This window comes from Callospermophilus lateralis, chromosome 4, assembly GCF_048772815.1.
Source record: "Callospermophilus lateralis isolate mCalLat2 chromosome 4, mCalLat2.hap1, whole genome shotgun sequence".
Taxonomy (NCBI): Eukaryota; Metazoa; Chordata; class Mammalia; order Rodentia; family Sciuridae; genus Callospermophilus; species Callospermophilus lateralis.
This window is the reverse complement of record NC_135308.1, coordinates 33,271,377-33,294,344: the sequence shown is the minus strand read 5'-3', so window position 1 is coordinate 33,294,344 and position 22,968 is coordinate 33,271,377. Positions and strand designations below refer to the sequence as shown.

The 22,968-nt window shown below is 36.0% G+C and overlaps 1 protein-coding gene across 1 annotated transcript in view; it reads right to left on the bottom strand.

Moving 5' to 3' along the window:
* Tenm3 (teneurin transmembrane protein 3) overlaps positions 1-22,968 on the bottom strand; it is a 339,337-nt gene that overhangs the window by 62,991 nt on the left and 253,378 nt on the right. The window contains exons 11-14 of the mRNA XM_076853679.1: positions 20,174-20,320; positions 6,780-6,996; positions 5,644-5,763; positions 4,850-5,111 (exon numbers count right to left, since the gene is read on the bottom strand). Of these exons, the coding sequence (XP_076709794.1) occupies positions 4,850-5,111; positions 5,644-5,763; positions 6,780-6,996; positions 20,174-20,320 (746 nt within the window). The remainder of the gene's footprint in view (positions 1-4,849; positions 5,112-5,643; positions 5,764-6,779; positions 6,997-20,173; positions 20,321-22,968) is intronic.

The window sequence follows — 22,968 nt, the reverse complement described above, 5'->3', positions numbered from 1 at the left end:
ATCATACCTCAGGTGCTACCCTTCATACAGGAACACTGTGACTGCTCCCTCAGGCTGACATGCATTGACTTGTTAGTGTGGCAGTCCCAGCAGATTCTCACTAACCCATCTTTCACCCCAGTCACCCTGGAGAATTAAAGCCAACATTTGTAAGATAGTTAGCTCAGAACAGGGATATGGCCTGGGCCAAAGATCTAGCCTTCACCAGCTGGCTCATTTAGGGATTAAACCTGTCTGTGCCTGTAGCCTCATCAGCCAATGTGTAGGTCACCGTCTAAAGAAAAGAGTGACAACAAAAAAGACCAACTCATCTGGATTAAATGGTAGTAAATCCCACATCCATGTTGAGAGGTATGGTAACAATAGCACATTCTCATACTCAAATACTGAGCTACAGCTTACCACTGATTTTTGATATCATGGTAAATAAGCTAATGTTTTAAAAAGCTGGGTATAATTTTTCTTAGAGAGTAAATAATGTTCTTGAGTGCACACATAAGATACTTAATATACACTTTTTGATTTGAAGCTGGACTATAAAATGTTAATGATAGCTGCTTAAGAATTATCTCTTTTGTAAATTCTTAAAAATAATTTTTTCTTAAATTCTTAAACCCATTTATTCATCAGTGTGACTAGCTCAATGAATGCCAACAAACTTGTGACATATGACATATGCAAAATATATTATGCTAAAACATTATTTAATATATTTTATGTAGCAAATAAAATTTTTCTAAAGGGTGCAGATTCTCTCTTCCAATGCTTCTCCTAGTTTGGTCAAGAATAATGGTTCTTCATAGGCTTACTACATATAAGGTATAGTACAAGGTCGTAGACTTATATATACTGCAAAGTGCAAGGCTATCTAATGTTCAGGAACCTGTAACAGGAAGCCAGCACTTTCTCAACTAAAAATTTAATAGCATTCTCAAAGGTTTCCTCATATTGCTCCATCAAGATTCATTATTCAGATAAAAGACTGCCTTAACAGGTTAGAAAAAAAATTCAGAGTAGTGATTTCAATGTTCAGTATTATCCTCTCTCTCTTCCTGACATTTCTCGTGTAGAACAGTTAGGAATGATGTACACACATTTGCCACCTCCAAATTTTAATAATTTATGTAAAACTCCTGGATACTAAACAACCATCATTTCACTATAAACAATCACATGGTTGGAAACAGCATAGATAAATAGTCTAAACAAACTTCCACTCTGGCCGGCGAGTCAGTGTTGGCATGAAGAAGAGTGGGATGAAGTCTAGTAGATTTAGAAGGCATTGCTATAATAGACACAACAATTTATTACAGCTGGGGTTTTCCTTACTAAACATGCTGACTGAATTCAGCCAGAGAACTGTCTTAAACAACAGTTTATGAATATACAGAAACTTTTTAGAGCTCCATTAGACCAAGGGAAACCATGAAATTTAAGATTGACAGCACTTGTATAAGACTGTAGGATGTAGGGTGAATAATTTGAAGAGAACTTCTCATGATCAGGGTGAAATACCAATGGGTTAAGTTGCAAAATAGATTTCTGTGACTCCTGAGTTGCCCTAGAAATATATGATTGAACCCTGAAGTGTATAATTTATTTCCTCTTATTTTCAAAATAATTTCCTATAAATTTGATAGGCTTTCTATATGTAGGGATTCTTACATTAATATGTATTTCCTGTGACCTGCTAGGAGTTGCTTCTCTATTTCAAAAGATCATATGCTAGTTCTAATTTTAATAACTGATTATTGTCTCCGTCATGGTTAACCTACTTCTATGGAACAAATATCTATAATTTAGTTCATTAAAGCATGCATTTCTCCTATGTAATTTAATCTTACCATGTTATATTACATTACTAGGAAAAGCAAATCCTGCCAAAATAGGAAAATAAACCATTAGGCCTACTTTTACCAGCTGCATCAACTGTAAGCCCCATTCCCACTTGACCCCATTAAATATTCTGTTAGAAACTACATTCTGCCAACGCTACTTTCCAAATCTCTGTCTAATCTATTGCCTCTTCTCTATTTCCATTACCTTTGTGATTGTTAGGCCCTCTCCATCTGAGGCCTGGACACGTGTGGAAATACAGTTAACTGGCCTGTTCTTTGACTTCTTGGTCTTTTGTATCAATTTTGTCACTTGGACTTAGCTTTAGTGAAATGCTGAAAAAACTTCCTTGGTTCTTTGGTTTCAAGTTGCTTAAGGAATTCAAGGTCTCCCTTGGAAGGTATTTTAGGAACATACATAATCTGGCCTCAGTACCACCTCCTTCCTCTTTCTCCTTATATAGCTTACATTTAAATTGTTCTCCAGTTTTTATATAACAGTACCTGTTTGGACCACCACTCTATTGCTCACACATTTTCTTTGATCTGGAATATGCTTCCCTCTCTTTTCTGCCTTATCATGTTTTCTTTGGTTTACTCAGGAACTGACCTCTTTTGAACTTTCATAGTTGTTTATTCATCACACTTACAATGGCATGATCCACATTTTGCTCTTCTCTTAATCCTAGTAGAGTAAAAATTTTCGATTTTTACTAAATGCTTGCCTACTATATGAGTGAATGGAGAAAGACTCCATGTATTCATGGACTTGTTGACTCTTTAAAGCTCATTTCAATGCCCTGGTTTGCTAGAGATTGCCACTTACGAACAGATACTGCCTCCAAGTCTAGTCTATTTCAGGACTAATAAGTTCAAAATTACTGCAAGATAGAGCTGGAGAGGAAACATTAAACTGAAAAAGATCACAATGAACTTCCTAAAGCTTCAGATCAAAGTCTTCATAACTGCTGTGACCACTGAAGTGTCTCTTTGGCATAACATCTACCTGTGAGTCTTTTTGACCTTTTGTATCCTAGACCTTCCTGATTCATCTTTTGTTATCTTTATCTCTATGTCCTCCTGAGGGGGCTCTCATCCCATGCTTTAAGTATATTTATATGCTGATGACTCCCACATTTACATCTTCATTCTTACACCTCTATTTCTTTCCAACCAAGTGTCTTTGTCTAAGCCACCATCATTTCTTCTTTTGACTACCTTCAATCCATGCCTAATACAGAATATTCTCAGCACAGTAACTACAGAGATCTCTTTAAGAAGAAGGTCAGCCTAAAAACCTTCAACGGCTTCCAATTACTCAAAATAAAAGTTTTCATCTTTTCCATGGCTTCCAAAGACCTGTAATTTATGTACTACTATCTTTACTCATATTGGTCTCTTTGCCACTCCTTGAACAAGCCAAGCATGCTCTTCTTCATTGCTTTTCCTTTCTCTTTTCAGTGCTGGGATTGAGCCCAAGGCCTCACACATGCTAGGCAAATGCTCTGCCCTTGAGCTATACCCCCAGTCCTTCCTCACCACTTTTGAACATGCTCTCTCCTTCACCTAGACCATCCTTCGGTTTTCACAGTTCATCCCTTCACTTTCTCAAAAGTCCTGCTGAAAAGTCATCTTCTCAAAGAGATCCTCCTGGACTGCACTATATAAAATTGCACCTCCATGCACTTTACCTTTAAATATCTTTAAATAATCTCAGAACAGCCTGATATATGTATTGTTTTTTTTTTTAAAAGAGAGTGAGAGAGGGAGAGAGAGAGAGAGAGAATTTTTTAAATATTTTATTTTTTAGTATTCGGCGGACACAACATTTCTGTTTGGTATGTGGTGCTGAGGATCGAACCCGGGCTGCATGCATGGCAGGTGAGCGCGCTACCGCTTGAGCCACATCCCCAGCCCCGTGATATATGTATTGTTTAGGGTCACTCTGCTCATGAGTTGGTAAGCTTGTTGAGAAAGGTATTTCATCAGATTCACTTACTGATTTGTTTTTATAAAACAATGCCTGGTACAAAACAGATAGTCAATAAATATTTGAAAAATGAAAGTGACAAAGCTTCTATGTTCTGTTGTATTTTAAATACCCCATATATACTGTACCTGACATCCTACCTTTAAGATCTGAAATTAGAGGGGCTGGATTGTGGCTCAGTGGTGGAGCACTTGCCTAGCATGTGTGAGGCACTGGGTTCAATCCTCAGCACCACATAAAGAATGAATAAATAAATAAGGATATTGTGTCCATCTAAAAAAATACTTAAAAAAAAAAAAAAGATCTGAGGCTAGAGATATAGGTCAGTTGGTAGAGTGCTTGCCTCCCATGCACAAGGCCCTGGGTTCAATCCCCAGCACCACAAAAAAAAAAAAAAAAAATTGAAATGAGAAATATAGGGGAAGGAAAACAATCCTCAAGTATTTCAGTAGATAAAAATGTTTATTTTTTAGAAAGTTAGGGCTTTATGAACTACAAGCTATTAGAACTTAAGACACAATGCCAAGCTTTTTAGAAAATAGTATCTTGAGAAAACTAATGAATATTTTCTATCAAAAATCATCTTTATATTTTCCAAAACATTTTTTTTTTACTTAAAATAATTAATAGTAAGTGGTTAAGTGTAACTACCATGCACAATAGCACTTGTTACAATGTTAGCCAGGCTGTCAGGTACATAGAGGCATCAATTTTTTTTTCAACAAATGAATGAATGAGCAAAGACATTACTAAGTGGTTAAATATAAGCTCTATTTTCATTTAGCTATAACTAATAAATATATGCAGATACAGTTTGAAGAAAAAGTATTTTGAATAGATTTTTAAAACATAACTGAGTATCATACTATAACAATATGTACTTTGCATACACACAAATACCACATTCTACAGAATTATTTACAATAGCACTGGAGTCCTCCTGTAACCCTTTTTCAAAATTTTTTGGCAGCCACATGATCTAAAAATCTTTTCTGTAAAAGTATTGCTTGCTAGAATATTTTACCTGTGTTTCAGGAATAATGGGGCTGTCTTCAGGAGAAGATCTGAAAAAGGTGGATAAAGGTGATGACACAATGATAGGATTTGGCCTCACAAACCCACTCAGATCACAGCTGGGAATGTCATTCTCCTCTTTCTTCATGACTAGAGTGTCCATCACATAAAAGACATTCCAGGGAATCCACACAGTATGATACTGAGTGAGGAATGGAGATCGTTCAAATACCAAAGTGAGAGAAGCCCCACCATTTGCCACCAAGTCAAACCTACGAAAAAACAATATATACTCAGTGAATTGTCTGGATCCCGAATAACAACCAACACTTCACCTCCTTAAATTAATATGGTTTATAAAGAAAATCAACTTTTTTATCCAATGTCACATCTACAGAAATATTAAAAAATAATCATACAATGAGTATTCACATTTATCTGGTCACCAGTATTATAACATTTCCCCAAATTTGCTTTCTATCTATTCTTTGGAACCATCTCAACTTAAATCATAGACACAATAAAATATTACCCCTAAATATGTCAACATGCATCTTCTAAGACAAAGAACATTCTCTGACAAAACCACAATATTATATCATGCCTTAGAAAATGAAATCAACTTTTAAAGCATCTGAGTACATGACTTTAAATCTCTGCTCATATACTCTCACAGGTTTCTAGAATCTAAAAGTTGTTGTCTTTCTATTAAAAAAGACAATAAAACATGATGGGTGATGGAAGAATGTCTAGTCTTATACTTAAAAGACTTCGAACAGAAAGAGCGTGATGAGACTAACTCACATTCCATCCTGGCGGGTAATAGTATATCCATATTCTGGGTAATGGAAAAATGAGACATTTACTCCAATAAGTGGAGTTCCATCAGCAGTTAGGACTTGGCCTCTGATGACGGATGCAAGGCTGTGGGAAGAGCACAAGAATCAGAATGAACATCTGTCTTCTTGGGCTAACATTATCATGATTTATAGATAATTCAACCTAAGGATAAAATAACAGTATCATCTACAATCAAGCGTTATTCACAAAAACCAGACCTGAAATACTCCCAACACAATGCCCTTTTTAATTCAGTGTAATTTACATTCTATAAATGCCTTATGTTTACCCTGGGTTTTAATTTGTTGCAATCTGCCTTTTGGAGAGTTATCAAGACCAATAATTTAGAGATGAATTTTTAAAATTATAAACTCTGTGCTATTTCATAAGTCATACATATGACTTACATGAAGAAAAGTATACTTTCCAATTAATTCTGAGGCAATCTGTAAATCTGCAGGGACTAAGAAGTACAAGATTTAAGGGGGCAATAAGCAACATTTGTGCAACAACTTTTAATCAACTGCTGGGTCTCACTGCATTAATGCTGTTAAATTACTGCAGACCCAGGAGTTCTAGTGTAAATCATCTTCTTTTGCTCAGTGAGACATGAGACACCTGCTTTCACTTACTGGTTTATTTTCAGGTCATTACTGCTCTGCAAAGCACCAGTCAAACAGCTTATGCAACCTTACTGCCATGCCGTTAGCAGTTCCATTACATTAATTCATAATTTATATTATTTAGTGGGCTCAGCTAAAAAAAAAAAGTACACTTGTGTTTTGCCTTTTGGGTCCTTTCATTGCTTCTTTTGAAATGTTTCCAACTGTGCTAACAAAAATCAACTTGTTAAATGAAGATTTATTGACTCCTTAATGGAACGTCCTGTTATGTCTCAGGTATCGAAATTGACAAAGTATGTGAACTATGTCAAAAATGCTTGAAATGCGAAGTTTGGTGAAGAATTTGTTGGAAGAGGAAAAACTGTATTAAAAAAAACCCCACATTTTCCTCAAATACACACTCATCAGCATTTCACATAAAGTATATAGCTGTTGATGAAAACCCATACAAATCTATATAAGGAAAGAAGCACTGACCTCTTATTGAAAGGACTTTCTCCAGGTATAACATGTGTGCTATCAGATCCAATAAGAAAACTGATTCGATCATAGAAGGATTTGGCAGCTTGCTGAGATGGTGACTGTAAGCTTTGGCTAATGATATCCTGAGGATCAGGCAGTCCACGGCAGTAGGGCTGATTTTGGCAGGAACTCTGTAAGCAGCAATCAGGATCCATACAGTCAATAAGTCCATCTGTAGAGACAAAAGCAAACCAGTGAGAGAATTTGCTTTTTTTATGCCATGAGGATGAATAAGTTTGGTTTGTTGATTCTTTCATAGCTAGTAACTTCACATTTCTATAAGGCATACTTTTTGAAACCAGATGAAATGGAAAAACAATACTTGTATCTGCTATCATAGAGAGTGAATATTTGAATTGAAGACAGTTGAAAATAATCACATAATGTTTATTCTGAGTAAGAAATAAAAAATTACTGACTAGAACAATCTGTTAGTATGACAGAATATGGATCAATTGTGAATATAGTTACTTAGGCTTTCTATATTGAAGAGAAAAATACACTAATGCGAGTTAACACAGTGTATATGTTAAATGGATAGGGACATATATAGGGTAAAACTCTAAATTTTGGAAAAGAGTCAGAAAATTAGTTTGTGAAGAGAAGCACATGCGAGTCAATATAAAATGAGTATTAGTCAACTATCTTTCAAGGAAATAGGTCTCCAAAGGAAGGAAAAGTGTGTTCCAGAGAAAATTAAGGCATTTCCCAAATTTTAAATTGAAACTTGAGCTCCTAGTGTGCTTCCCCAAACATGCAGGTATTAATTAAAGATGTGGTAAATGTAAATTAGCCATAATATTGGAAATTATAAGAAATCTACCATGAAAAAATGACATAAGGATAGAAAGAATTTGCTAGTGCCTTCACCAGGAACATCAAAAGGAAACTATATTCAATGGCCCACGGAAGTACAGTAATGCACTGAATAACGACAAATTCCTGTTGACTAGTGATGTGGCCATAAAATTGCTGTGGTACAATTCATTGCTCACATGTTTGTGGTGATGCCAGCATAAACAAACCTATTATGCTGCCAGTAAAATCAAAGCTCATACAGTTAGGTAGAGTACATAATACTTGGTAAGATAATGAATGGTTATTTGTTTATGTATATGCCATACTGTGCTTTCAGTTATTATTTTAGAGTGTATTCCTTCTTCTTAACGTAAGAAAAAGTTTACTTTAAGACAATGTGCCATGTTATGCTGGCAGCTACCTCATACATCTGTGTTTATTGTCACTCCTGATGATATCAAGAGGCATGCATGTTGAATGACTGGTGTATGATCTAGATTTGTCTAGACACTGCGATATTTGCACAATGAGTGTCACCTAGTGATGTAGTTCTCAGAATGTATTCCAATCATTAAATGGGATGCATAACTACATTCAATTGAAACATATTATGACCCCATTAATGGATGGGGATGTCAGGTTATGACAGTGTGATGACATTATCTTTAAGTCCACTACTTACTGAACAGTTTAATACATAAATTTTGATATGCTTTGTAAAAATTAATAAGAATACTATTTTATATAGACTTTGGTCACTGACAGGATAGTTTTAAAATCTTTAAACTTGAGTTTAGGCTTTGCCATGACCTATTATGGATGGCTCAGTTGAAACTATCTAGATGGACTCTATGTTTTATTTATGCAAGTGTTTTTTTAAAAAATAATATTTATTAAAAATATTAGTCACTTATTTTAGACCACTCTTACTAATATAATATTAGCTTGCCCCTTCATTATTTGACAGCAAATTGAGACAAAAGAGAATAGGCTGAGTTGAGTTAAACTGCCAGTCTAGAAGGTGGGTCAACAACAACACAAGTAAGAAAAAAGAGGTGAGAATGCCTGCTCAGGGTCCTGAAATCATTTTACCCACCTGAAGGAGAACACAGTGAACTTAACAAACCTAGTTTGTTACTTTTTTTTTTTTTTTTTAGAAAGAGAGAGAGAGAGAAAGAGAGAATTTTAAAATATTTATTTATTTTTTAGTTCTTGGCAGACACAACATCTTTGTTTGTATGTGGTGCTGAGGATTGAACCTGGGCCGCATGCATGCCAGGCGAGCGCGCTACCGCTTGAGCCACATCCCCAGCCCAGTTTGTTACTTTCTAACACCCATTTCTCCTTCTTTGGGTAACAGATTTAAATTTTCATTTCAGTAGTCAGCCCTCTGCAACTCTCAGTCCATGTGGGTATCTACCTTTGTGTTGGGTTCAGAAATATACAGGTAACCTAATGGACTCAACTAGGACGATTTTCAATATTTATCTGAAAAGAGATTCTCTGCCCCAAAGCAGGCTTGAACTGTAAGGCTGTGAGGCTGGGATTGCAGCAGCCATCTTGCTGCCACTATAAAATCTGTCTGTAAATTGAGCAATTTCAGAAACGATAGACCAAGAGCTTGAGAGAAAAAACAATAAAATCATACATAGTGACATTCTTAGTGTCTTTGCAATAAGCTGCTCTTGATCTTCTATTCCAGAAGCTAAGGCATTTGGTTTTTCCTTATGCATATTTTGGTAGTATTTTCTGGTCATTTGAAACGGAAGGAAACCTGGCTTATCAGAGACAGTAACTAAAAAAATCTTTTCAGTATTTCCCTTATAGTTTTGGGTGATAAAACTTAATAAGTGAATACTTCAATTAGATCTATAATACCACACTCTTATATATTTATGAAAATATTACTTTCTTAAAAAGCCATGAAGATGAAAAATGTCTAAATATTTTTCAATATTTTTAGTAAAAAAAGATGAAACTACAGCCTTATTTTTCATGAGGTCATATAATAATAATAGTAATAATAATGCAAAACATTGTGTTTTATTCCCTCCATTTCTCTCAAAATAGAAGCATAGTTAATAAGACTCTGCTATCTAAAGTAGTAGACTATTGATCTATTGCCTCAATATAACTTCTGGCTTCAAAATAAGTAATTTAAATAAATAAATAAATAAATAAATAAATAACCCTCTAAGCCTCTCAGCAGCAATTCATGATTCTATCTTGAGATTCTATGAGATTATATGAGGACTCTTTAATGTATGCTATATGATATACTTCATTTAGGAGTTCTAAATGGATTTAGAATGGGTGTGCAGATGCTTGGGAGAGTAATTTAACACAAATATATAATATTCCTGTAGATATCCCCCTTATATTCATTCTTTGGCATATATAGAAACCACTCAAAATGGAAAGTACTTCCAAAAATTATATTTTATTTCCATTAATCTGGTAAATTAAGGGTTAAATGCTCCTTCCCCTCTCCCCACCCCTCCCCGAATACTCCCACAGTGTCCTCCCTTAGGCAATATATGGTACAGTTGCCAAAAAGGAATGCTCAAATTTAGTCATTCATCTTTGTTAGTTTATAAAAAGCAAATGTACATCTGGCATGTAGTCTGCAGGTCATAAAACTGCATGAGATTGACACCTTCTGAACTAATCAGTTGGAAATGCATTTTTACAAGCCTCTCTGCTAACATCAATCAGAGAAAGAATCTCATTTTCAACAGCCAAGATGCAGGGACACACTGTTTGTTATTTTTCTGCAGAGTTTATCAGTAACTTGCCCAAGCAAGTGACGGATGGTTATGAATCTGGCTTCCTATAACTTGAGAAAACATTTTTCATTCTTTGTCTGTGCTCATATAGCAGCTAGGGCTATCTAGTACAACTAAGTTGATTACCCACTTGCCCAAATGTATAGTGCAGTAAAATTGTCTTCGTAGAATAGCTTCTCAAAATCATTGAGATTCCATTTTAGTCTCAGGAATATTATGTTGGCTTATATTTATATTGGCATAGGAGCCATATCTAATAGTATTAATCATAAAAATCTAAAGAAAATCAGAAACATTCAAAACCCATCAAATAACCACTTCAATTATTAGTTAAGAGCCTTTCTTCAGTTTAGGCTTTGCAATATAAGTGGTACTCTATGTAAAGTAGATAATATAGTTTGTGCTTCTTTCCACTCAAATCTTTAATATTACTGCTGTAGTTATCTGTTCTGTCCATATTTTAAAGTATGCTCTTGTCTTTCCTTAGGCATTGCCATTGGTCTTTAACAGTGCCTGGTAAACTTATTCTGTAAAGGGTCAAACAGTGAATATTTAGGCTGTGGGCCCAGAGACTTCTGATAGCAACTCTTTAATTCTGCCTTTATAGTGCTAATGGAGCTTTAGACAATATCTTAATGAATGTGTTTCACTGTGTTCCAATAAAACTTTATTTATAAAAATCAGGCTTTTGACTAGGAGCCAAAAATAAGGTTTTGACCCCATCCTATTTCTATTATTCTTTGTATCATTTTTGATATTTCTTTTCTGGCAAATTTAAAAACACACATTTGGTTAGATTATTAAAACTCTGACTCCAAGTTTATTTTTAGCTTGCCTTCTATGCTGGCTTTGCTCTGTTTGTCAAAATTCTTCCTTCTTTCAAGTAATTATGGATATTTAAATTTGTTTTCAAAACACTGATTTACTGACTGAATAAAAAAATTCATGAATTTTCTTTGAATTTGTGTTCTATATTACTCATAAGATAACTAATGTCTACCACTTTTGAGTATAGTTTGGAAGTTCCTCTCCACCCCAAATTCCAACATACAGTTAGAAGTTCTGTTGCAATATTGGATTTGTGAATTTCAATATTTTAAAACTGTGCAGGTGCACCTTTCATTACTCTTTGCAGTCATCATCCTGTTATATGCATGGAATTAGTTCATGCATTACTGAATTGGATCATATTGGGTTTTTCTGGACATTCCTGTCTGTCTGTATCAGTGCTCTCTTGGTGGCTTCATTCCCCTTATTCCTCTACTTCAATGTTAATGACTCTAGGCTGACTTTTTTTTTTTTTTTTTCATTACAAACCCACAAACTGCCTTCCAGATATTTCCACCTGGATATCACATAGGCATCTAAAGGTAAACAGTCTAAACCACAGCATCTATACTCTCCTCCAAATACATTGCTTCTCCTATTTGTTCTCTTTCAATGAGTGCTTTCAGCATCCACCCATTCCATTTCTACATCCAAGTAGAAACCTGAAGATTATCCTAGGCTTCCTTTCTCCTTTCCTTCTTCTCTGCATCTAATCAATCTCCAGTTCCTTTTTTCCTTCATCTCAAATATATATATTTTGGTCCAGTGCTGGGATTGAACCTAGGGCCTGGGACATGCTAAGTGTTTGCTCTACTACTGAGGTTTTTCATCAGACCTCAAATATCTCTTGAATGAGTCTGTTTCTCTCCATTTCTCTAATACTACCCTCAGGCCTCCTTGGTCATCTCTTGACATGATCTCAACAATAGCTTGGTTCCCCAGGTTCCAGTTTCACCCTAACTTATCCATTCTCTACATTCCAGCCAGTGTTTGATTTTTTTAATAGAAATAAAATTTGAGGGGGATAGGAAGGGTAGCAGAATAGACACTAATATGGCCCTATGTGTAAACGTGGCTGTATAATCAATGTGATCCTGCAATCTGTACACGTGGAAAAATAAGATTACTTACCCCATTTGAATCAAATGTATGATATGTCAAGATCATTATAATGTTTTGAGCAACTAATAAAAAAATTAAAAAAAAGAAATAAAATTTGATGTTCACTTTTCTAGGTAAAATACTTCCTTTACTAGGTTTCTAGTGCCTTTTGAATAAAGGCATAATTCCTTCTCTTAGTTTACAGATCTTTCCTGATGATTTTTCCCTCTGGATAGAGACCTATAACTTCTCTCCTACTCCCCACAGCACCCTCCACTCCTTCAGCAAATAACTCAGAAGTTTTCTCATTAAGCCCTTTGAGACTAATCAAGTTCACTGTTGTATCCCTAGTATCTATGATACTTTTTGGTTGCAAGTAAGTGTTTAAATACATTTGCTGAACAAAGGAAAGGATGAATAAAGTTCCTGGAGATTGTGAGATCTAAACAGGTCAAAATTGTGCCCTTAGCAGCACATTAGAGACCCCTTTGGTTTTCTTTTAATACCCTTTCCCTATCTGTAGACTTACTAAGCCTTGAATTCCTGTTTCCTTTTCACTTCATTAAGTACTTAAAAACATTCTTCATTAGTTAGACATTAAATAATCCATGAGATTATTAAAAGTATTAAAAGAAATTATGTAAAATTATATATATATATATATATATATATATATATATATAATATCATGCATAATCTTACAAACGCCATTGTTAAAGAAATTATGACCAAGGAAAAGACAAATTTCATAAAAATTTACCTCATATCAATTGAATAAACTTATTCATGGCAAAGAACACCATGATTTTCAAATTTAAAAAAGTGAAAATCTGGGATAAAATAAACATACTTAGCAAAGAATCAATAAGTAGGATATTGACCAAAGTCCTGAGAACAAAAGAAATGTCAAGCTACTCAATTAAAACATGGGTAATAAATAAGAAATTATCAGAAAAACAAAACCAAAATAAAAATGGTTGAAAAATCAATATCAAGATCATTAATTTAGAACTGGGGATATAGCTCAATGTTAGAGCACTTGCCTAACAAACACAAAGCCCTAGGTTCTATCCCCAGCACAGGGGGAAAAATAGTCAATCTAAATAGAAATTAGGGAAATGAAAATTAAAACAATAAAAATTGCATCATTTTTCACTCATCAGAAAAAATTCGTATTTTTCATGTTGTTGAACAATTTTATTTATGTACAAGGATCATGTACAGACTATGAGTATGAGAGAAATAAGCACTTTGATACTGATGAAATGTATAGTGGCTGAAACCTACTTGCAAGGCAATTTGACAGTAGCTATCAAAATTAAAAATTAAAATACCCTTAGACCAAGAAATTTCACTTCTAAAAATCTTTCCTAAAGAATATTTGTTATTTACACAAAGATTTATATGCAGACACATACACAAATCACTATACATTTGCCTATATGCTAGTAACAAAAAAAATAGAAATGACTAAATTATTACCTATGTAGTAGTGCTGAAATTAATTAGTACATTCATGTTTTTGTTGTCAAGAATGGGATAGGCCTAAATGTATTGGCATGAAAAAAATCTCTAAGGTGTATCATTTGGAAGAATCAAATTTATAATGGTACTTACTCCATTCAATTTAAAAAGCATAAATGTGCATATAAACCCAGTAAAGGGGGAATAGAAGATGTCCATCAAGCTGTCAACAGTGGGTAGCTCTTCTGACAATGAGAATGTAACATGCATGTACTATGTCTAAGAAAACACCCTTGCCATTAATGTAGGAGTTCTTAACCTGGAAGTGCCTGTAATGGGAGGCCTGTGTCTGAAGAGGTGCTGTGCGGCGTCCATTTCTACTGTCTGTAGCTTAAGGTGGCAGCTAATGGGTGTAAAATACAGGAGAGACTTTTAGTTCCAATCTGTGTGGCTCTGCTTTTCCTCTCCTTTGAAAACTCATTAAAATATAATGGTGAAACCTTATGTCCTATCAGGAAACTACTGGAGGCTTTTGGCTTCTAAGAGCACAAGCTGGCTTTCTTTTTCCCAAAATGGAATTGTTATGCTCTAAAAGTTCTGTGGATAGCAAAGGTTTTGGAATCTGTCCCCTAAAGTAGGATCTAGTAGTCTTCCAAACTAATAGTAATTCCCACTGCCTGTCAATCATCATCCACCAGGATAAATATATTTTAATGCTTGAGACTCGAGTTCTACTCTATGTTCAGATAATACTTGGATTCTTTTTGAGACATACTTAGGATCCCTTGTAAATTGCTTTCTTTTTTTCTTTATTTAAATTGACTATTTCTTCCTCCATTCCTGCTGTTATAACCTGTCATTTTATTTACTTAACCTTTATATTTTGTTCTGTAGAACACAATAGTCTCAATGAATAGTCTCAATCTCCTGCTCAACTTTTTTCATCCACTCCAAACATTTCTTTATTTTCATTTGGTAATCTCCACACTTAGACTACCTGCATTCATTATATTCATTTCACTGCTCATAGGAAAATTTCATCCATTTTTTTCTCCTTTTTGTTTCTTTGTCTTACCTCTAGCAAACTCTTACTTTTTATTAGAGTTTGAACCTTTCATTTTTATTTTATTTCTATTTACTTAATATTTATTTATCATTTCTATCTTTCTAATTTCTACATAACTTCAGTTGAATAGCAACCTATTCTCCACTGTTATCAGCCCCTAAAAATTTTTAAAAGATGCCTGTTGAAGGTACATTTTCCTGATATACCTCCCACAAAGTAATAATTCTGAAGAACAAGAAATGACTCTATTTTCTTAAAATAAGATGTATTATTCTGGCAGAAGTTATACATTGGCATTCCACCATTCTTGAACAAAGTTTTGTAAGAGTCTTTTAAAGTTATTCTCATGCCCCCAACCATCCAGTCTCCAGGACAGGCTTTGTATCCCTGCCTGAGGTCCCTACAGGGGACCTACCTACTGGAGAACCAGAAAGGGAAGCAGGATTACAAAGGGAAGTTTGACTGGATCTCTTTCATGAGAAGAAAGATGGAAACACAGTAACAACTGCCAAAGATAATGCATTTTGGGAAGTCATCTTGTTAATAAGCATCTCAGTTTTTGAAAAGAATTATCTTTGGCAAATTGTTGTATTTTGATGATGGTATAGTGGGACCACCAGCTATTTGTAGTCAAGAAATGCCCTGTTGAATGAGATTCTTAGCGAGAAGACTGTAAAAACAATGATGCTTAAAAAAGTACAGAGGGAGAATTAGATGGCTGTCTTGACAACCTTGGATAGGAGAGGATGTCAGAATTTCAGCATTGGTTTTACTGCTGTCAAGTGAAAAGACTATAAATTTGGGGGGAAAGGAGGAGATAGAAATCAAAAACTCTTCTATTCTGAAAATAATAGTCTGTGTGCTATATGAAAAATTATTAAAGTATATTTTCTAAATACACTAGGACTAAATGCCATGAAGAGCTAATTATATTTCTGGAGTAAAATCTGTTCTTCTGTGTGCCTGGCATCCATACCTCTTCTGGTGACAGTGCTTCAATTGTCCTGTGGGCAGGTGACCTAATTCAGACTAGTGAGTGTTATGCTTTGGATGTGAGGTATCCCCCAAAAGTTCATGTGTGAGACAATACAAGAAGGTTTAGAGACAAAATGATTGCATTATGAGAGCCTTAACTCAATCAGAGAATTAATCTCTGATGGGATTAACAGAGCGGTGACTGAAAGTGGTACTGTGTGGCTGGAGGAGGTAGGTCATTAGGAGTGTGCCTTTGGGGTATATATTTTGTGTCTGGTGAGTGGAGTCTCCCTCTGCTGCCTGATCATGTTAGCCACTTCCTTCTACCACACTCTTCCCTCATGATTTTCTGGCTTACCTCAAGCCCAAAGGAATGGAGCCTGCTTGCTGTCTATGGACTGAGACCTCTGAAACTGTAAGCCCCCTTCATCACAGCAGTGAAAAAGGCTGACTAAAACAGTGAGGCTCAGTCCCAGGCCAAGGCCTCACAGAACCTTAGAAAAGGTGTACTCTTTGTGCTGGGGTGTTTTGCTAGTGCAATGCAAACCCAGAGGTGGTGGTGACCATTTTGGGGAAGAGCTGGCTTGAGAGTGGTTCCAATACAGAAACAACAACAACAACAACAACAAAAATCAAAAACAGAGTTAACAGATGAAGCTCAGTCCCAGGTTTGAATAAAACCCAGGTTTGTGATATCATTATTCAAACGCCTGGATGCAGCTATGTCTGACTTTTTTTTTTACTGTTATATAAACTAATGTATTTTTAAAGGGTAGAATCATTTGAGTTTAATTTCTCTCACGTGCAACCAGAGGCTTTCCTAGTAACAGTGACTGCACAGAACCTCAAGAATAGAATAGATTTTCTTGTTGCAGGCAAGTGGAAGCCTGAGGTAGAGTACACTGTGAGACAGAATGGATCTATAGCAGGTGGCAGACTGAAAGAGGTACTCATGGAACTAAAGAAAGCAGCAGTACAGGGTCCTGGCCTTTCACCCAGTTCCAGATCACCCATCACTTAACAGTGACCAGCTCCCAGCTCTCTAACTTTCTTTGCTCTGATCTTAGCAACAACAGGATCAGAATCAGTTTGGGGATATGAATAACAAATGGCTCAATTTAGAGGGGAATTGACTTCACAGGTTTGAGTGGGAATTGAAAAAGAAATACTGATAAGCCAAGTCTAGGCATGTGCTGTTGATGTTGATCATTTGTGCTGAAAGTTTGCTCAGCCAGGACAGGACAGGAATGAGTTGCTACCATTTGGCAATGTTATCCACATTCTCTGCTCCAGTGCCCATCTGTTTCTGACTTGCACTACTCGATTTAAAAATCTGTTATTCCATCACCTGCTGCTGTTCAAATGATCTGCTCCAGCAGTCTCTGTTCAATACCTGGAGCTGAACTTGAGAAGCAGATCGACTTTGCCAATTCTATCAAGTGGAAGATTTTGTCAGGGACCTCAATATGGGTGGGTTAAAAAAAAAAAAAAAAAAAAAAGATCATCCTTAGTTCTGAAAAGCTACATTACCTGGTGGGCATGACAGCAGTTTATTTGAATCTTAAAGAAACAAAAGGCAGCATGTTTACTTTTTGTGAATGCACAGGTGTTCAAAGAGTGGCTAAAGACAAATGGTCCCCATCTGTTTTATTAATAGTCTATTACTCCTCCTCCTCATGAAGAACTCCTTTTAACACTGCTTTCCCTTAAGACTTGTAGAGAGACAAAGTGGGAGGGGAGGTCCACAACAGCAAAGAGAGACACCTATTTAGTGAGATCCAGATTTTGAGGATCTTTAGAATTACACAATTGAAGGTGGGGCAAATTTGACTGGGAAAAGGAAAGTATATTTTGGAGTTAAGAAACAGGCTTGGCCTCAAAAGATATTTAACTATTGCCCTATGTGTAGCTGTCGTTTCTAAACTTTTTTGATATTATTACCTACACTTCTAGGAATGGTAAACTGCGTTTTCATGAGGATTTTGTTCTACAAAGCTGCTTAAACAGCGATTTATATATGTTTAATTCATGACTAGGGCCAAATCCTCTTCTTCATCTTCTCTTCTTTCTTAGTTATTTAATATGCTAAATCAAGTGAGTTAGTTACTTTCTGGCTAATTCACCATTTTGATGCTAAATATAGTTTAGATAATGGCTTCGTATCACGATGGTCACCTTTTGTTCTAGAATTTCAGTACTGTCCTAATTTTAAGCCTAGTGTTCTATTGTTCTGCTATTATGCTACCCCTTAATTGCCAGATTAGATGTCTCAATTTAGGGTTTGATGTGGAAAATATTGTTTCTATGCACATAGCCCTTGCATAAGTTCAAAGAACCCTCTAGCTTGGGTTATAGGGCACCCAGGTTACAATCTTAGGACATAAAGAGGCTGGCACTGAGATTCCTTCTTAGAAGATCAACAAAATTAGGTTAGGGACAGGCATACAAATTATGTGAGATAAGTAGAGAATCCACAGGAGGTCTTCTATCTGCTCAGATTTCCCCTTAGAGAGGGAAGCCTAGAGATAGCATAGTTTCATGCTAATAAGAATAAACAAAGGGGAATGAGGCCAATTCACAGTTGATAAATTTTGAGGAAAAGTAAAAGCCTCCTTGGCTGATAACAATACTAAAGAGTTGATTAGCCCCTAAATTACTCTGCCGGGTCTCTGCAGACTTGGCCCTGCAGTTTGCTTCCCTCTGAGAGCATATGGAACCTCCTCAATATAATCTCTTTTTAGAAGACAAAATCTGAAATACAGGATCAAGGAGAAAGAGTCGCTCTCTTCCTCCCCAGGCAATAGAAACAATGGGGTAGGGGCTCTTTGGAGGAAAGTAACGAGGATGGTTGCCATCTGGGCTGTGGCTCTGAGAGGATTAATGCTGCCATTTCTATAGCACGTGGTTAGGAGGAGCCCAGGCAATGAGACATTATTAGCAGGGAAAAGCTGCGAGGGGTAGAGACTGACTAAATCCAGCTGGGGCAGAGAGGAAAGAGGCTTGAGTGTAGAATGAGAGGCTCAAGTTTCTTGATAGTTCAAGTAAAAGAATACTGGGAAGGTGTAGAGCACTATGCTAGAAAGTGAAAGGGAGAACAAGAGCTCCTTGTCTGGAACATAAGAGACAAATAGCATTGGAGAGGGCTGCAGGCCCAGGGAGGGTACGAGCAGGGTGTGAGTTGGGTGGGTCCCAACTCACACAACAGTTAAGACAGGTTTTGGTTCTGATCACTGTGTCTCTAGGGAGCAGCAGTTAAGCCCACTCAACATGTAGATGGGAAAAGGCAGTTCAATCTTCTCTGACAACCTTCTATAGATTCAGGTTCATTGAGATGAGCAGTTTGAGAGCAAAAGGGAAACTAAATAATTATGGTGGCATCTTACAGCATGCTACGTGTGCAACAGTATGCCATGTTCTTTGCAAACATTTTCTTAACCCTTTCAAAAACTCTCTTATTCCTGTTTTGTAGATGATGCAATTGAGGTTAAAAAGGATTATGAATCTTGTCTAAGGTCACATAATCACCACATGGTAGAGTGAAGATCTGTCTACTTCTAAAACTTGCTCTCTATAGCCAACACTCCTGTCCATGCGGGCCTTCCAAAGGAGCCAGGCGAGTAGAGGAGAGGAGGGAAACACACCCCAAGCCATAGAGTAGGTGACCACAGAGGCCCAGAGAGCAACTAAGGTATGTTGAAACTGAACAGCTGTCAGGGGCAACTATTCCACCACCAATTCTCCTTCCCTAGTTTCTGAAATTAAAATACAATTGCATGGGGGGATGTACTTAAAGGGGAGGATAATTATTTTTAGCCCGGGGCTCAAATTGGGTGGAATAGCACACTCTTTTTAACAGGACACAAAGTTAAGAATAAAAAGCCATTGCAGTGCAGCTCCAAGGGGACTGTTCCCTGTAACTGTTTTATTCTTTCCATCTACGATTTTCAGGAGGGCTTGGGAAATGCCTTGCATCGTTTGGAATGTTTAGTTATTAAAATACTGCTTTAGAACTCCCAACTCACAGAGCCCTAAATACTTGAGTTGAGGAGGATAGTCACCTGGGGATCAGAAAAAGGAACAGAGAACAATGGACGTTATACAGTAGCTTGGTTACCTTGCCTTTCTCCTGAACGATAATCATCTTGCATTTGTTTCAGGAAAAATAGAGAGCAAAATCATTCCATCAGCACTCATACATTTGTTCAATCAATCTAATCTATGGGGATCAGATTTTTTTTTTTTCTTTTTTGGCAACAGATAACTATGGACTCACTGTAACTTATGAACTGGTGCTCTGGCACACACTCGTTTTCATGCTCAGCATTTCTTACCTCCTTCATTGTCCTTGCTATCTGTGCAGAGAGTCTCCATGGCTACATCACAGCCTGCTCCTCTCCACCCTGGCTGGCAAACACAATGCCAGCCGTTTTGGTCCAGTGTACATCTCCCATTGCTGTTGCACAGGCCAGGACAACCCTCTGTTGAGACAAAGAAGGAAAACAACGGTGATTTGAGTATTGAAAGATTTTGCACCTAAAATAAACAGATACGGGACACTTACTGGGAACAGGCCTTTATAAACAGCACAAATACTGTAATTGCACATGGATAGAAACAGCAACATTATCTAAGGAATCTAATTCTTATCCAAGTGGCATCTTTGATTGGCCTGACCCTTGAGACACCACTTACCTGTGTAGGACAGAAATATATGCAAGCATCCACTAAATAGCTGCAGGCCAGACAAAATTAACTTAATTTTTTTTCCCATTAGCAAAAGCAACAAGGTATATTGTATGGTGTGTAAAAAGCATCTCAAGAAAATAATTTCAGAATCCCTCATCTAGATTTTTAATCTGTTGTAAACATTACTGGTTACTTCTTAGGACAGGACCTCTTAAAGCACCTTGTTGCTTTAAAAACTTCCCTCTAGATTCAATAGCATGAGAGTGGGTATGAGTTTATGAATGATGTTAAAAAGAAAACATTAATTTTATCTGGCCTTGGAGTTGCCGAATATTCATGTGAAATTACAGTGCATTAAATAATTGCACAAAGTATAGGCCAGTATTATGACTATACTTTATGCCCAGAGTACATTCCTTTTCACAGAATAAGCAAAGCCCAGGAAATAGTGAAGCAGCTTAGCATCTATTCTAACAAACATTAGGATTCAGGCTGCATACGGATGGGACAGGACTGACAGGATTTTCAACTAAATGTAATAGCTGTGCATATTTGATTACTTAGGACGGACAAAATGAAATACCATAAGGACCACAATAAAACATTGATAGACTGAACAAAAACACGGTAGTGACGTGCTTCAAGACAGATAGCGAAGAGTGATATTTTGTGACAATCTCCCTAAGGCTTTTATGCTTTTACCTTTATATCCTATCTTGTCTGCTTTTATGGGCAAGGAGGGAAAATTTGGGAAACAATTAAAATAATTTAATATATCCAGAATCTATAATTGTTTCAGTCTAACATGACATTTAAAAAAAAAACAATTGTTGCCACTTCCTACTGATGATATCTGGCATGCAGCCAACATGATCAGTTTATGAGGATGACACTTAGGTAGATTCTGAAGTTCTTATTTATGAGTGACATGACACTGACAGAAGCAAGGATATAAATGCTCTCAAAGCCTAAGAAGAGCTGGCTATGAATTGGATCACTTTGGACAGAGTTATTTACAATTTGGCATAATAGATATATTAATACAAATACTTGCTATAGCAGTTGGGGTTTTTATACGGCCTCTTATCATTAGAATGCTCCTCTTGTTTGGGTGACAAAATTTAAGGGAACGATCTGTTTAAAGGTGTTTATTTTAAGTCTGTGTTAAAAGAATTCCTCATGTATTGGTTTCCCCTCCTCCACTGTGGAACTTGAGAAGGAAATATCTCAAAGAGATGTTCTGTCTCTTAATATCAGAGTTAACAGAGAGAAGAATATTTTGACAAGTCTCTCGTGGTAGAGCATAACGAAATTTTACTTATGGATACCATCAGGTCAGGATGAGATTCATTTTGCTGCGTCTTTTCTTTCAGAAAATTACCATCTGTATTTATGGATTATTCAATACATAAAAGGTAAATTTCCTCATGGATATATTTTCAGTTTTGTTTTTAGCAAAAAAGAAAGATTTAATTGCCCCGCTGACAAAGAGGTGCAGCAGCTGACTGCATGCACACGAGAATTATTATATGAAAGCCTGGATATTGCCATGAATATTTTCATATTCTAATGGAAAGCACAAACAAGGAATAGAAAATAGGTAATTTGAGGAGAAAGGGGAAGGGAATTTTCTCTTCTGTAAAAAAAATTCTCCGCCTATTTCTACAATAACTGAAGACATGAGGATCTGCTGTTTTCTGCTGAGTAGTGTGACTCGTTCTGATTTAAGAGAATGCACAATATTTTGTAGTCTTAAAAAATAACAAAACATAAATTATGATATCACATATATTTTGAAACACGGAAGCCAAAGAAGTTTCCATATGAGGATTAATGAGATTTCTCTCAACATACATTAACCAGAATCTTCTTTAGATTGACAATTTCTTATTCTGTGATAAGAGTATTTATGATTCTTTAATTTAGAATTTAAAGCCCATCAGCTGAATTGCCAACAATGAAGATCTTAAAGTGAAATAAAATAAAACAAAATAAACAAAAAACAGCAAATGTACTGTAATCTTCAGTTGGGGTTTCTAGTGAAAAACTAATGCTTTTACATAGGAATGAAATCTGTGATAACCCAAAATTATAAAAATGAGACACAGACAGTTAAGTCTCAATACTTTAAATTCAAGGCATTTCATGTAAAGTAAGTCTGATTTATAATTTACAAGAATATGCATGGAAAACAGTCTTTGGTCATACCTAGTACAATCGGATACATGGTTATATATAGAAATATATGTAGATATGTCAACAAAGAGCAAGTATACAGTACCTTTAACTATCTTATCCAAATAGTGAGCTTGGGAAATTAAAAAGGAAAAAAGAACAGACAGACATTTCAGAAGTGTCACATGGGACAAGGAAATTTTCAGAATTTACATGCAAATCGAGTCGCTGCAGCTGACACAAGACTCACATCACACGACAGAGA